This window comes from Temnothorax nylanderi, unplaced genomic scaffold, assembly GCF_030848795.1.
Source record: "Temnothorax nylanderi isolate EJ_2023f unplaced genomic scaffold, tnyl_v1.0 TNYL_tig0017_pilon, whole genome shotgun sequence".
NCBI classification, from domain to species: domain Eukaryota; kingdom Metazoa; phylum Arthropoda; class Insecta; order Hymenoptera; family Formicidae; genus Temnothorax; species Temnothorax nylanderi.
Genome location: NW_027249079.1, coordinates 2037006 through 2051108, shown reverse-complemented (window position 1 = coordinate 2051108; position 14103 = coordinate 2037006). Strand labels below are relative to the sequence as shown.

At 41.5% G+C, this 14103-nt stretch overlaps 1 protein-coding gene and 3 long non-coding RNA genes across 10 annotated transcripts; 1 reads left to right on the top strand and 3 right to left on the bottom strand.

Moving 5' to 3' along the window:
* Window positions 1-140: 140 nt before the first annotated feature.
* LOC139768742 (uncharacterized) lies at window positions 141-2566 on the bottom strand. 2 transcript variants are annotated; one of them, XR_011717421.1, is made up of 3 exons: window positions 1808-2566; window positions 1575-1685; window positions 141-1463 (listed from the first exon to the last, which is right to left on the bottom strand). It is a non-coding gene; the product is annotated as an uncharacterized lncRNA (long non-coding RNA). The 2 variants fall into 2 exon arrangements; XR_011717420.1 differs by having other exon boundaries at window positions 1575-2566.
* Cib (thymosin beta cib) lies at window positions 391-13439 on the top strand. Of its 6 annotated transcripts, XM_071699260.1 has the most exons (8): window positions 391-687; window positions 7452-7738; window positions 7904-8058; window positions 10244-10396; window positions 10811-10924; window positions 11906-12019; window positions 12313-12426; window positions 12507-13439. In XM_071699260.1, exons 4-8 carry the CDS (start codon window positions 10267-10269, stop codon window positions 12533-12535), a joined length of 501 nt encoding a protein of 166 aa, XP_071555361.1. In that variant the 5' UTR covers window positions 391-687; window positions 7452-7738; window positions 7904-8058; window positions 10244-10266; the 3' UTR covers window positions 12536-13439. The 6 variants fall into 6 exon arrangements, with proteins under 6 accessions (XP_071555361.1, XP_071555363.1, XP_071555360.1 ...); XM_071699262.1 differs by lacking the exon at window positions 7452-7738; XM_071699259.1 differs by lacking the exons at window positions 7452-7738; window positions 7904-8058 and having other exon boundaries at window positions 396-687.
* On the bottom strand, window positions 2574-4380 carry LOC139768743 (uncharacterized). The gene is made up of 3 exons (XR_011717422.1): window positions 4102-4380; window positions 2846-4028; window positions 2574-2713 (listed from the first exon to the last, which is right to left on the bottom strand). It is a non-coding gene; the product is annotated as an uncharacterized lncRNA (long non-coding RNA).
* On the bottom strand, window positions 13331-14062 carry LOC139768744 (uncharacterized). The gene is made up of 2 exons (XR_011717423.1): window positions 13956-14062; window positions 13331-13554 (listed from the first exon to the last, which is right to left on the bottom strand). It is a non-coding gene; the product is annotated as an uncharacterized lncRNA (long non-coding RNA).
* Between the last annotated feature and the right edge of the window lie 41 nt (window positions 14063-14103).

Below are 14103 nucleotides of genomic sequence, written 5' to 3'. Positions count from 1 at the left end.
AATTGGCGCGATTGGGGAGGTAGCAGCTAAGCGTCGATTGGTCCTCATTCCAGAGCGGTGGGATCCCAATCCAGGAACGAGATGTGCACTCGCAAGACCCAGACGCTGTACTTATGTTGCGTTGCAAAAGAAACGACATATGATTTATAACAAATATATTTCTGTAGTACATATTAATATCACGAATATGGTAATAAATGTTATATTGTTCTCTTGCTGTATATAGTAAAGTTCAAATTCAAAATTACTGAGTACGAGTACCGTTCAACTTGTTTCATTTCTTGTTTATTGCGAATATATATAATAAAACTAAACTAAAAGATTTCCCTTTGTGTGATGCTCTATTATATTTAATTATTTACGTTATTAACTACTATAAACTATCCAATTATTTCAGAGCGTGTCACCGGCATGGAAAGGCTCTACGGATACTCCATCGAATCCTTTTCTGCGCCGATCCTGGCGAGAGGGGCCTGTCGCCCTGAGGAGGGAGACCTCGGGTAGAGGGGGATGAATGATGGGCGCTGCTCGACGCTGTTACCTGGTTGTTACGTGCCGCAGAAGCGCTAACCGGTCAGTCAGTGTACCGTGTACCGTCTCGTTCCTGCCTTTGAGCAACGTTCGCCTGCTGTTCGACAGTGTACGCGCCTGCCTGCGCCCTAGAAACTCGTACGCGTCAACTGACAGGTCAGTGCACCCTTTGCCACGGTTTCCCCAGCGATCTGCGTGTCCAATGGCGGATTAAAGGCGAGCCTTCCGAATGAATCGGCCCAAACAGTAAACTCTAAACATCCTCCAAAGACGATTTCGAACATCTCGATTCCTGTGTATTTTAAAAGAAGTTACTCGCCCGGCTTTTCAAAACGATTCACGGACAGCGAGCGTCTTCTTCTTCCTCCTTTCATCGCCTCTTGTCCTTTTTTTCGCATATTAATTTGCGGAAGTGAGAAAGGATTGACCCCAGACTGCCGTGAGAATCTCTACGGTCGAGCCGTGATACTTTGTGTTCAATGGTGCTTTCTTTCGCGTAAGACGGCGTAATTCGTTCGGCGATCGGTTCTTCACTTGCGAAGTATCTCAGCTGAGAGTCCCGAATTGGTGAAGCTAACGGGTGATCTTTGTCCAAAGTTTGTCCAAAGTTCGTCCAAAGATAGTGGCCTGGAAATAAGGTTTCGATCTTGTGAGTCGATGTTGCGACCGCCTTATAAGTCGGCGTTATCACGACATTCCCCGGCATACGATTCTCGTTTGATAGCTTTAACACGCGTGTTAACTTATCTCGGTAACGGTGTGTCCTTCGTAACAGCGCCTACAGACTTCGTTACAATTATCATCGAGCTTCACGCTTTGATATAAACACGCAGCATTGAGCCGTTTATGTTTGTTCACGATAATCGAAAGGCGAGATTTCGGCATCAGTTCCATTTTGTCCGCAGCGTGGGAAGTTGAATTTCATTGTCGCTCTATAGATACAGGGACAAATGTGAGACCTTTATGTATATACGGCGATGATAGGAATATTATAGGATGGATTTTTCATGACTACAATGTATAATGCATAATAAATTGCATACCCCGAAATTACGTGTCTCCACCGGCCGGGCCACCGAGCACCGAGATATCGATCGGTCTTTCGACGCGATCGAAAATGGACCCGGGGTGTGGTCGAAAGGCGGTCTTTCTTTCTAGGAGAAAAGAATGATTTTTATTCCTTCGTCGTCCATAATTGAACGATGGCATCACGGATTAATAATGTTCTTCGTGGAATATGACGGAGAATCGGACGAACCGGGAATGAGTGATTTACCGTTATAATAATGATCGTTCCATCATAACTGCTATATATCATTACGATACCCATTACCGTATATTTCCCTAAAATTACAACGCCATAAAATGCCTATTATTAAAACGTGGGAACTAGACCTTTTGTCGCTCACCGACAAGGATTTTTTGTATGCTTGTTACTTGGTGATACCTTATATACGTACCGTATATCTCGCTGCATTATGCATATGCATAAGGATAAGATTAACGAACGTGAATTAATGAGCCCGAATTAATCAGTGGACTGTATCGTACGAATTCATAGCGTTTTCGATCGGATCAATTTGAAACGCTCCGAAAGGGCGATCGGGATTAATTCTAAGGATACTACTTTCCAAATGTGTGTTTATGGAAACGCAAATGTCAAACGTAAAATTAGACAGCTTATTAAAACTTATTCATCGATCGCCTCCCTGTTTCGTTCGCTTCATATATGTTATCATAGGACACGTCTCAATATTTTTCTTTATCGTGTTATCTTTACTGTCATTTTTTGCATTTCGCCGTATATTCCTATTTGTTCAAAGAATTATTTCCAAAATGTAATTTAGTCTTTAACATGTCCAATTAGAGCTGCTAATGGTAATTAAATTCGATCGCTCTCTCGAAGGGAGGCAGATTGTTTCAATCGTGGAAAGCCTGTCGGATAACTTCTTTGCTCTTCCTTCGTATACAGGCGAATAGCGCGAGGCAACAGGATGGGGATAAGGGCGTGGTTTTGACAGATGCATACAACGCACGCGGAGCATGCATATGCGTCTTCCTCTCATCGTTGTCGCCGTCGTCGTCGTCGTCGTCGTCGTCGGTCCAGTAGTGTCCAGTACTCGTTTTCTGTGCTTATGCATCGCACATTCGGCGCTGACCTTTTACGCTTATAGAATAATTTCTGGAAATATAGTTGAACATTAATTACCTTATTTTAACTTTATGATTAGTAGATATTAGATACATTGCAATTTTCAATCATGTAATCCTCACGTTTAATATATCACATTTTCTTAATTTCAAGAAAACTCACAGTTAGAAATTACGGATTTACTCTTTATTTGTCATAGCATCGAATTCGATTATGGCAATTTCCCCACGTTTTGCGTTTTCCTAAGGGAGAAACGCTGTCGGGCGTTGCATTTGCATTTTATCATGTCCCGAGCGTTTCAAGGCGAACGAGGAGGCTAGGCTTCTGTATAAGCGCAACTCCGCCGTCGCGAATCGCGCGCTTCCATGCTCTCACAATTGCGTTTACCCGGCTCGGCTTGCTCGCGATTAGCGTCTCCCAGATCGCGAGACCGTTTCTGTCTCGCGAGCCCAGTGCCCACCCGTCATACACCCAAGACCCAAGATATTCTATTACATCTCGCCACTCGCCACGTCAGCCGGACAATACCTTCGTTTTCCCGAGAGTTACGGGACTCGCATACGGATAGTGGCGGCCTTATTTCTCCTTCAGTTCATTTCGTGTCCATTCGTAATTAAACGGATAGAAAGCGTATTATAACATCAGAACCTTGAATGGAACATCATTCCAGCTCGGCATTGAAATTCAAATTCGTATTGAATGCGTGTTTCCAACTGGAACGCTAAAACATTTCATTCGATTTGAATGCGAGGCTTCAGAGGGGAGAGAAGAAATGACGAGAATAACGATATCAGTGATACTATTACGGCAATCATCCCCGATCGCGAGTCGCGCGAGGCGAAGGACGCGACTCTCGGCTCTCGGCCTCCCTCCGTCGAGGGAAACCCGCCCTCTTACCCATGACCATGAAAACCGGGATGCGCCGTCGGCGCAGAGTTCACGGACCTCGCTCACACTCTCCTCCGGACGATGCCGACAATGCCAATCGATGAAACCGTCTGCCGCGGCAGCCACCGCCGCCGCCGTCGCCGGCCGCTCCCCTGGCGCAACCTCGGTGCTCGGCGCTGCCTCCCCCGTCGTTGCATCCATGTATGCGTGTGTACGTGCATGCTGCGTATGCGCCCTACCCATTCATGCGTCGCGAATACAAGTCCGCAAGTGTGTACGTGTCAATATTAGCACGCCGTTCGGCCGTTGCGCTATCGGAAAGCGGAAGACTCGCCTTCCGGCGATCATCGAATCAGATCTGATTAAGCGGCGCTCCTGGGAATGTATATCGCTCTACGTGAATAGTAGTATGTTGCGTCGGGATTTATGAGCGTTTTAGAAGTTAAACTGATCGACCCTGAAAGAGAAGGTAGAGAATATCGACAAAGTTGTAATAAATTAATACTCTGGCACTAAAATAAGTAATTCACAAGTTTGGCTTCCGAGAGGTTCGTGTGCGATACGTTTCCCCGTGTTGAAATACTTTGGAGGTTCTGTTACTTCCGTGGAGGATGGGTTTCCGAGTATACATTAGCAAACAACTAACTTGATCCAGGAAGGTTTTAATTGACTCCGCATAAACGCCGGTAATGAACGTGCCGAGGAAGCTGCGGCGCGAGTTAACGAGCCTCCTTCTAAATCGCGGTTTCGCGCACGGTGACGGGTGTATAGGAGAAGGACTTGAGCGAAGTTGGCGCTTAAGTGACACTTGGTGCATACGTTCAGGCGCCAGGGATGCCTCGACCCCTCGACGGGTGAAGTTACACGCATTATCCCCGTATCAGACTACGGATTGGGATTGAGATTGGATTGAAATTAGACCAATCAGAGCAAAGTTTACTAAACGTCAGATCAGTTTTCTCTGTTCTGATTGATTAAATTTCAATCCAATCTCAATCCCAATCCGTAGTCTGATACGGGCTTTACGCGACGTGTGTCTATTGACAGTATTGACCGAGAGGACCGAGAGATTCATATCGATACTTTTATTGGACATCTCGATTAATAAACCGTTATCCTTTTCAGACTCGTGCGGACAATGACTCATGCGTATAAATTTTAATATTGCCGACGAAGGAACAACGAATTCACGATACTTTTGATTCTTTCTCATTCTACTCTTTCTTGTTTGACTGCTATAGATAGATTTCGCGTCTCTCGTTAACGTTGCCAGGACTCTCAGTTTTAGCCCGATTGAGAAACGGCTTCGTGGGACTCGAGGATCCCGTTGAGTTAAGAAATTCCAAGTAAGCGTGTCGCGCGCGTAATCGGTCGTTCTAACATGGTTTTTCAATCTGTCCTGGCAAGTGTTTCAGCTTGGGAGACCTAGGAACTCCCCCTGATCACTCGGTCGCTCGGTCGCTCGTGACTCGAAAACCGTCTTGTTCGTGCTGGAGCACTCGACATCGGGACGTTCGTGATTCGGACAATATTTATATAATACAGCCTCGCGCCTATATACGTCCCTGGGGCATGTACGCGCCACCGCTCGATACGATACGCGCGTCCAGGGTTCGTTAGCCGTCACGGTCGCACGGAAGAGAGCTGAAGAGAGAGAGAGAGAGAGAGAGAGAGAGAGAGAGAGAGAGAGAGAGAGAGAGAGAGAGAGAGAGAGAGAGAGAGAGAGAGAGAGAGAGAGAGAGAGAGAGAGAAAAGGGGAGAGAAAGAGAATCGCGGTTGCTCAACAGTCGCCGTCGCTCGGTAAAGCGTTTCTCTAGCTACAGATACAAATGCAGCCGGCGGCGGTTTCACGTGGGCATTGTACGCGCGTAGGTGCCTCGCCGCTCTCCAGAGCGGCCTACACCGCCGATCGATACAGGCCCGTGTACGCCGTTGCATGTGTGGACGCGTGGCGCGAAAGAGACGAGGAAAGAGAGCCGGTAGCAGAAGGCCCACCATTAAACGCGGATTGCCCAAGTTAATTGGCAGCCAGCGCGGACTCGTTAGCCAGCGACCGTAGGATCTCGTTCCGCGAACCGCGTGCCTACGACAATGCGTCCTCGCGGAGGACTGAGGAGTCCCCTGGACTTGACGGCCGATTTGCATGGCTTTAGGCGAATTTAGGGCTGAACGCGGTAGGGAGAAGCGGGCGTCTTAGACACGCTTGGCTTAGCCACTTGCTATTTCCTACTCCAGAGTCTATGATATAATCCTGAAATATTATCCTGATTCTTAAACCTGTTGCGAGGTAAGCTGTAAACACTTGTTCCTCAGTTAACGATTCAAAAACGTTAAGTAAACTTGTACCAGTAAAACTTTTTGATATACTTAACTAAATTGTTAAGTTTCTGAAGCGTGAATAGACGCTAGTTTATTAGACGCCAGTTTCTAATGTTTGGAAAATGTTTACAGGCCGCGCGCATTAATAGGGATGCACGACCTAGAGCCATACTTTCCTCGTTTGAAAATCAAGTACTAGAAATCGTGCCTCGGGCACTCTTACGACACACTCGTATGAAATATCAACCTGGATGCCTAATCTATCTCGATGACTCTACCGTCGGTTTCTGCCGGCGCATCTCGACCGCACTGGCAACCTAGTTTCTCGTTAACTTCTCGCGGAGAGGCTCGCTTTTCACCTCGCGAGTCCACTCGAGAAGATCGAGCCAAGATTTATCCAAGTTTCACTGTGCGAGCGTCGTCTCGCGTCGGCTCGCCTCATTAAATTCCACCACGTTTGCAGTTTGCATAATAACCAATAAGAAGCTTACCCCTTGTCTTGTTGTTTGCCACGGCTCGGCTAGGATCTACGGATGTTCAATTAAATGGAACTAACGGTCGTTGCGTTACGGCGTTTCTTGTCGGCCTTAAAGCGCTCGTAATTTTCTTGCCGCTCTTAAACGCGCGACGAGCGCAAGCGATACTCGTGATCAAAACTAATTAGTAACGTGTAACAAAGGTATTTTATTAAGAAACGATATTAAATCGCATTACATCGAATCTGTATCGATTTTTATCAATTATAGATTATTTATCGCGTGGCGGCCGTGATGTAGAACATGGCCTTCTGAGTAAATTATTCGGCAACTAAAGGACGAAGATATATTTTTATATGCCTTAATGAATGAAAAATGCTTTGCAATCTTCTTTGTTTTTTTTTTGTCAAAATTAGTGACTTAATTTTTTGCGATAGATTCGCGAAACATCTCATAATCTGCTGCGTAAAAAGAAATTTACTGTTTTATCTGTGCTCCGTCTTGGTTGCGGACACAATCGAGATCTCGTCCTCGTCTCTTACCGTTACATGCAGCCTCGTTGCACATGAGTCTTGTTCTTGTGCACACACGTACTCGTGCTTCGTACGCCCACACAGGCCTACGAAAAGAATGAAAAAAAAGAAAAAGAAAAGAATTTAGCAAAGCGGATACGCAAAGGGTATATGTGTGAGTTGGAGTTCCCGCTGCTTCTCTGTTGCGTATTCGGCCTCTTTTTCGAGCTCTCCCTATATACAGACATATACGACCGGCTACCATATAAGGACCTATACACAGCCTTGTCGATGCTGACCCACCGTTTGAACGTATCTCTCGAAAGCCCTCTCTCTCGCGATCACAGGAACGTATCGTCCCGGACCCAAAACTCACGACTCGACGAGCGACTCGAGAGACCGGTTTGTTTTTTTTATCAGCTTTTTTCTGTACTTTTACATGCTCAACATTCTATTATAATTGAGCCTAAAATATTGCAGCTCTGAAAAAATAGAGCGCTACTGGAGATTCAAGTGTCTTTCGCGAATCTCCGATGGATCTGTCACCCGCGCAATATCCGTTTATCTTTTCAGCCAATTCGTTTTGCAAGATTGTTCCGCCCAGAATCGTCACATTTGAAAAGCATCGTAGAAAAAAAAGTCGGACAAAATTGATGACCTTGCACTGTCGTCGAAGATGTTGCACAATCACGCCGTGCGTACCGATAATGTGGTTAGTAATATCCGACGTCCCCGTGACTTCACCCACGTGGAATGCAGACCTTTTCTTACTCTCCGCGTCTCTTTTGAACCCGCAAGTTTATTCGCACATGGGCGAATTCGATGTTATCGCCATTGGTTTTTCAACGAGCTCTCATACGGTACAAATAACGTGCTATACGATAAAGAGAAATATATATTTTAATTAACGTAGATAATAGTAATTTTCTTTCGCATGTGAACGATAAAATTAATATAATTTATTATATGAGATAATATAATTAATATACTGAATATACTGGAATATTAATCTAATTTATTTCCAGATGCACAGGAAATGCAATCGTTACGCGTGCAATATAGACGCATAAAGAGAAAAAAAAAAGATTGATTTGCAATCAAATGTCATAAATTGCAGAACACAACACGATTAGGAAAAAAGCACGTGGGAGTTAAATGCAGATCGATACCGATCGCCTACGTAAGCGTAATTAGTATTGCGTTCTTTTCTTACATTTTTTCACGTTGACTCATGTAAAGTTTTAAGTCTGCCTGAATGCGCACAATCGCGAACGTTGCTGAGAGGCCCGTTTGGTGAAAGGGGGTGGGCAAAGGGGGCATCCGACGAATGAGTCATTGACAGTTTAGCACGTAAATGCGTCGCCAGTACTGGATTCAATATATATAAGTATCTATATATGTTGATATAGAGGCGCGTGTACACAGCCAGACGACGCTGCAACGTTGATTTCGTGCCACAACTATCAATTATTGGCGGAGCAACGTCTGACTCGGTGGTTGCAGGACGTTTTCTTTCTTCCGAAAGTATCATTTGCCATTTAAAGCAATAATTTTGAGAAATATTTTTCAGACTCATCTCATTTTCTTTAAAAAAAAACTTGTTTGGTTTCTGACGTAAATGTATGTGATACATTCCATGATAAATCTGTATGCACAGCTGTAATTTAACTTTGTAATGTAATGTATGGTCAGTCACGAAGATATAGTCGTGTTCTTTGGAGGAAAAAGGCGAAAGAACGCAGTATTTATCAGTGTTCTTCTTGGTCATGTAATGTGCGTCGTTATCGTAAATGATGAATGACGGGCGGATGAAATCAACTGCAGCGTAATATCTTTCAATGCGAAGCGTGAAGTAAAAGATTGGGAATATTCGACGCGAATGCACAGAAATTGTCAGATTTTATTATTTAAAGCATTATACATTAAACATCGCTGTGTAATGATCGCGTTACCATCTGCAATCATAAGTTAACCATTTAATTTTCACATATCTCATGTTTACATCTTATCTGAGAGGTATTTCTTTTACTTTGATAATTTTGTGACTTCGTATCGATAATATTTCACGCTGACGCAGTTGTTGCTGTGCTTACGAAGGAAGTGTGACAAGGAAGTATACTAGAAGGAAACGGAGACCGGAAGCAACGAACCACCGCTGTTTCCGTCGCGTGATACATAAATTCTCTGCTCGAGAGTCGCGTGAGTTCGCAGATAAATCAGATTTCTCATGTAATAATTTTCTACATCTACAACTTTTTATTTATTTTTTTCTCAATTTATAACGTAACGGTCTTAAATTTTATTTTATGAAATTTCTTATTTCTAAGTTAACAGTACCGGACGTTTTTACTGTTATAAACAACAAAATAGCAGGATATCCGAGCAAAATGAAAGAAATTTTGTGCTGTATCATACCTTGGTTGGGATCTTCTGAATTTAAAAAGAGGAAACTGCTAAAGTGTCGAGTCTGCGAAATCTCAGTCGCGTTCGGCGAATATATCGACGAGTGAAGTCGTATTTTTGCTGTATTTGCGGTGTATCGTGACGATACGACGTGCAATTCCGACGTCGTTGTCGATAGCTTCATTCCCGGCTTCAGCCTCGTTGGCATTCAATAGCAGCCGCTGTTGTCAGCTCGCGGATTGTTGGTGCGGTTTAACAAAAGAAACGACACGTTCGCGCTAACAATTGGAAACTGCACGGTACCGTCTCTCGCTGATACACTCATATTTGTTGAGCAATGCTCTTTGTGCACCTTACGTAGAAATGGTTCTCGCATTTAATAACACGTGCGATATCGTTCGTGTTCCGCTATCTTCCAGGAAGTTAAATCGATTACGTTACGAGCAGGTGCCCGGACACCTTGCACGGACACCTTTTACATTAGTATCATATATTATATGTACCGTTCGTTGAATATAAACGTATATAAACGAAAACTTAAGAAAATATTACTTTGGAAAAATAAATTTGTATTATTTTCTATTCGCGTTGTTAAATGTACTTTAAAAGAAAAAGAAAACGGACGATCACATATTCGGGATATGTGTTGCGTATACCGATTGCGTACTAATCAACAACGTACTTCAGATTATAAAGTACGATTATTTACACATTGACATTTTTTTAACAGTTCAGTAATCTCAAATCCTTCAAGAATCTTCAAGTAATAAAATTATCGTACATTGCATATCTATGTAAAATACAATATATACCAGACTATTGTTAGCTTGAATGAATCAATAAAATAGCCGTTTAAACATTAGAAAAGTTGGCAATTTTTTTATTGGAATTACAAACTTTGATCTTTAAAAATGTATCTATCGAGCAAAGATGATTGATCCTACACTCGTCTCTTTTTACAGATTAAGAAGTACAAGGCTGAATCATGTCGAGTCCGTCGTTGAAGGACCTGCCCAAAGTAGCACTAGACCTGAAAAGCGAATTGGAAGGTTTCAATCATGGCTGTATGAAGAAAGCCGCTACTGCCGAAAAGAACGTTTTACCCTCCGCCGAAGGTACATAAATTGCAAGAATATTTATCTCAATTTTTGTTTAAAGTTAATTTACATTGAACTGAATTATCTCACTTATATGTTTTATTCGTAACATATTTAAAATTTAACAATTATATATTTTTTGCATTCTATTTCACTAATATATTTGATTCATTGGTATCTATATGATTAATGTTTAATGATATTTTTTTATTCTGATTTAAATGATTAAAAAATTTATGATCTTTATTTAATTTTATTCAAGTAGATTAGTAGAACTAAATGTATTTAGTGTTAAATACAGGGTGTAAAAATATTAAGTTTGCTCGCAAAATATTAAATTAAGAGAAACGATATAAGCGCAAAGCTTACCAGTGCGGTATCCCAATAAAAACAATAGCAGCTGCAATAAAAATGTGTGAATTGCTAACATAGACGTGCGGCAGGAGCGGCAACATTCTGAGTTGATACATGACGTGGAAACCTTTAAGGCAGATCAGTTGAAGCATGCCGACATGAAAGAGAAGATTGTGTTGCCTAACGCCAAAGGTATATTGATCATTAAAGATTGGAGAAATTTCTGGAACCTCATTCTCCAGTTCTGCGACGAGTATCTCCTTGGCTTTTTCATGGTGGCAGCAAAAATCCGAAATCAACTATCGCTTCCGCTTTTCAGGGAACAATCTCTCGCCTGCAAAGCTTTATCTTAGAATAATTCTACAATGAAGGAAAATTTTTACTGGTGGCTTTGATAGCATTTTGGGATCATACTACTGCTTGTCCTTTTGGTTAACTTCTTGCTGCACAATCTTACAAGAAAAAAGAACAGATTTTAAAAAGTAACTTTTGTGCAATATACAGGTCTTCTTAGATTTGCCTTCCTTTATTTTATATGGATTCCTTGATGCAAGGAATAAGCAATCGATACTTTCTCAACTGAAAAGTCGAGTTATAAACTATTCAAAATACAAGGCTTCTCACGACTTAAATTTCTAATGTGGATTAAAATAAAATCATAAAATCATAAAATCTTAAAATTAAAATCAGATTCTTATATTTACTGTAGCAAGAAGTTAATCTGATATTCAGGAAGATAAATCCAAAAAGGAACTTGTTAAAATAAAATATAAATATAAATCGAATATATTAATTCTGTAATTAAGAATTATTAAGGAAACTTTAGTAGTTTCTCATTATTTTAACTCGAGCTTAAGTGTAACGCGTAATTTCGTCTCATAAAAATACGTAGACTTTATCTGAATGCACGAGGTATTAATAGCAAGTTCCTTATAAAGGAAGGACGACAAACGGTACCAATCATTGATTGATCGCGCTGTTCGTCGATCATGCGGCGATCATAAATCGTGTAAACAGTTTTTGAATTTATCCTTCACTGATCCGTTCGAGCTATGTTACTAGCTGGATATAGCAAATCCTGTAGCCAGCTAAATGAAACACTCTATTCCTGAGTCGTGATTCTGCATGTAATTATTCATTGCTATTTCTGAAATATGATTTGCCTGCTTTTAGACGTTGCCGCGGAGAAGACTCAGCAAACATTGATCGCCGGTATCGAGAAGTTTGACACCGCAAGTCTGAAGCACACCGAGACGCAGGAGAAGAACCCATTACCCGATAAAGATGGTACGATATATAAGTCAGGTTTTTAAATTGACTTATGTACAGTATAGTCCAACTCCGTGAATCACTAGGTGAATTAAAAGCCAATAAAAAATTATCTTATGACATTGTAAATTTTTAGTCTTCGATTCGAAGATTGATTTTAAAATAATGGACAATCTTTCCATTCTATTGTTTTTTTACTGTTCGTGTTGAAGTCACATTACGGAATAATAAACAAAGCATAAACTTGTTACAAATAATATCTTATCAAATTATAATTATTATAAACTAATGAGATTTTATTCTCTATGCAGCGATCCAACAAGAAAAGGGGAAGCAACAGCTGATCTCTGGTATCGAGAATTTCGATCCAGCGAAGTTGAAGCATGCGGAAACCCTCGAGAAAAATCCTCTACCCACCAAAGAAGGTTCGTACGCTGTATATTCTCAATTTGTTTTTGTATCCGTTTGAGATGGCACATCGTTTACCGAGGCAATATTGTTTCAGCGATCGACGCCGAGAAGATAGCCGCTTAGAAAAGCTGCCACACAAAAACGAAGGAAAGGAACGGGGACGGCGCGACTCGTCGCTTCTTCCATTTTCTATATCCGTGACATTTTATAACAATTATTCATATTGCCAAGGAAAAAAGGCGCGAATGCAAAGCACTGTGTTAATCGTAATGCTATGATTATACTTATCCTATAATCGCCGTTTTCCGGCATTCTCCTTTTGGCGAGGTCGGAAAACTCTTGATCGAAAACGTCCAACGTTTGAATCAGGTAGCCGATGACGATACCGCTGCTGCTTGTCCTACCTCGGTACCAAGCCGCCTCGAGAGACAATTCGGCAACGATTAGGCAATGACAAGCTGACAAGAATAAGAGCAGACCTAAACACAGCTCTTGTCTCGCTGTAAGTTTTTCCTAACTTGCTCTCTCGCTACATCTACTCGTTTTGTTGCTGAACACGCGACAAATATTACATTTTCCGAACAGAGATTACGGCTACTTGAGAGAGAGAAAGAGAGAGAGAAAGACTTGTAGCAAGAAAAAGATTAGTAAAGGTGGCGAGTTAGAAATTCGTTTTATGAGACAGGGACGAGGGTCCAACTCGACAGATCGCGGAACACCGCACGGGATCGTCATCTCCTCGCCGGAGGATGTAGTTTTTTTACACCGAGAAAGCTGCACGCGCGAGTATATTCGTTATTTTCGATATAGCAGACAAAATTGTCGGTGGTATTGCATTTGATGCGTTACAGCAGACATCGCGGAAGTACACACGTACACACAGTGGTCGATCTTACTACTTATGTATTGTAAAAATCATATTTTGTATAAACGGGCTATTGTACTTTTTTAATATTTCGTATACATCGCATTGTCATTTCGACGAAATTATTACGAGGAATAAAAAAAAAAGTAATTTGTACAAAAACGGCGTCTGCTTCTTTGACCCTAATTAAATTTAATTAATTAGCTTTAAAGGAACTTCCTCGTCCGCACATGTAGGCAATGGAAATTGTATTACGTATTTATAATTACATTTAGCACTAAAAGCAAGATACAGATACTATTAGGATTATAATAATTTTTTGCTAAGATTAATTTTACAATTTAATGATCCGCAAAATCAAGCTTGTAATGAGCAGATAGCTTAATACAATAGATTTTAAAAATAATCAGTGTCGATTAAATACATATTAACTGTAAAAAAATTTAACAAAAAATCGAGAAGAAACTTTTTATTTCATGAAGATTTATTTTTAGATCGTCTACAATATCGCGATTTTTAAGTCCATAAAGGAACGAACGTCCGTAGAGAATTAATATTTACATTAATTAACATAATTAAATGGCATTGGAATATTTGTAGACTGCGCAGAAATTAAAATCGCGATCTCATTAATGAGATAAGAGTTGAGCGTCGAATTGAAATTTGGCGCCTACTCACCTGCTCGGCAGTGCTCGGCCGAAAGCGGAAGTCGGAAAAGCGACTTGAAAATCGCGATTGGTTAGGCGACGTGGCACGTGGCCAATCGTGTCACGAGTCACGACCAGACGCAGACGTATCAGCGGTATCAGACGTGCCTTTCGACTTT

Excerpts from the sequence above, each read along its gene's own strand:
- Cib (XM_071699262.1), top strand. The coding sequence starts at position 10,267 with ATGTCGAGTCCGTCGTTGAAGGACCTGCCCAAAGTAGCACTAGACCTG. Across the intron at positions 12,020-12,312 it reads CCCATTACCCGATAAAGATG|CGATCCAACAAGAAAAGGGG; the intron begins GTACGATATATA and ends TTCTCTATGCAG. Across the intron at positions 12,427-12,506 it reads TCCTCTACCCACCAAAGAAG|CGATCGACGCCGAGAAGATA; the intron begins GTTCGTACGCTG and ends ATATTGTTTCAG.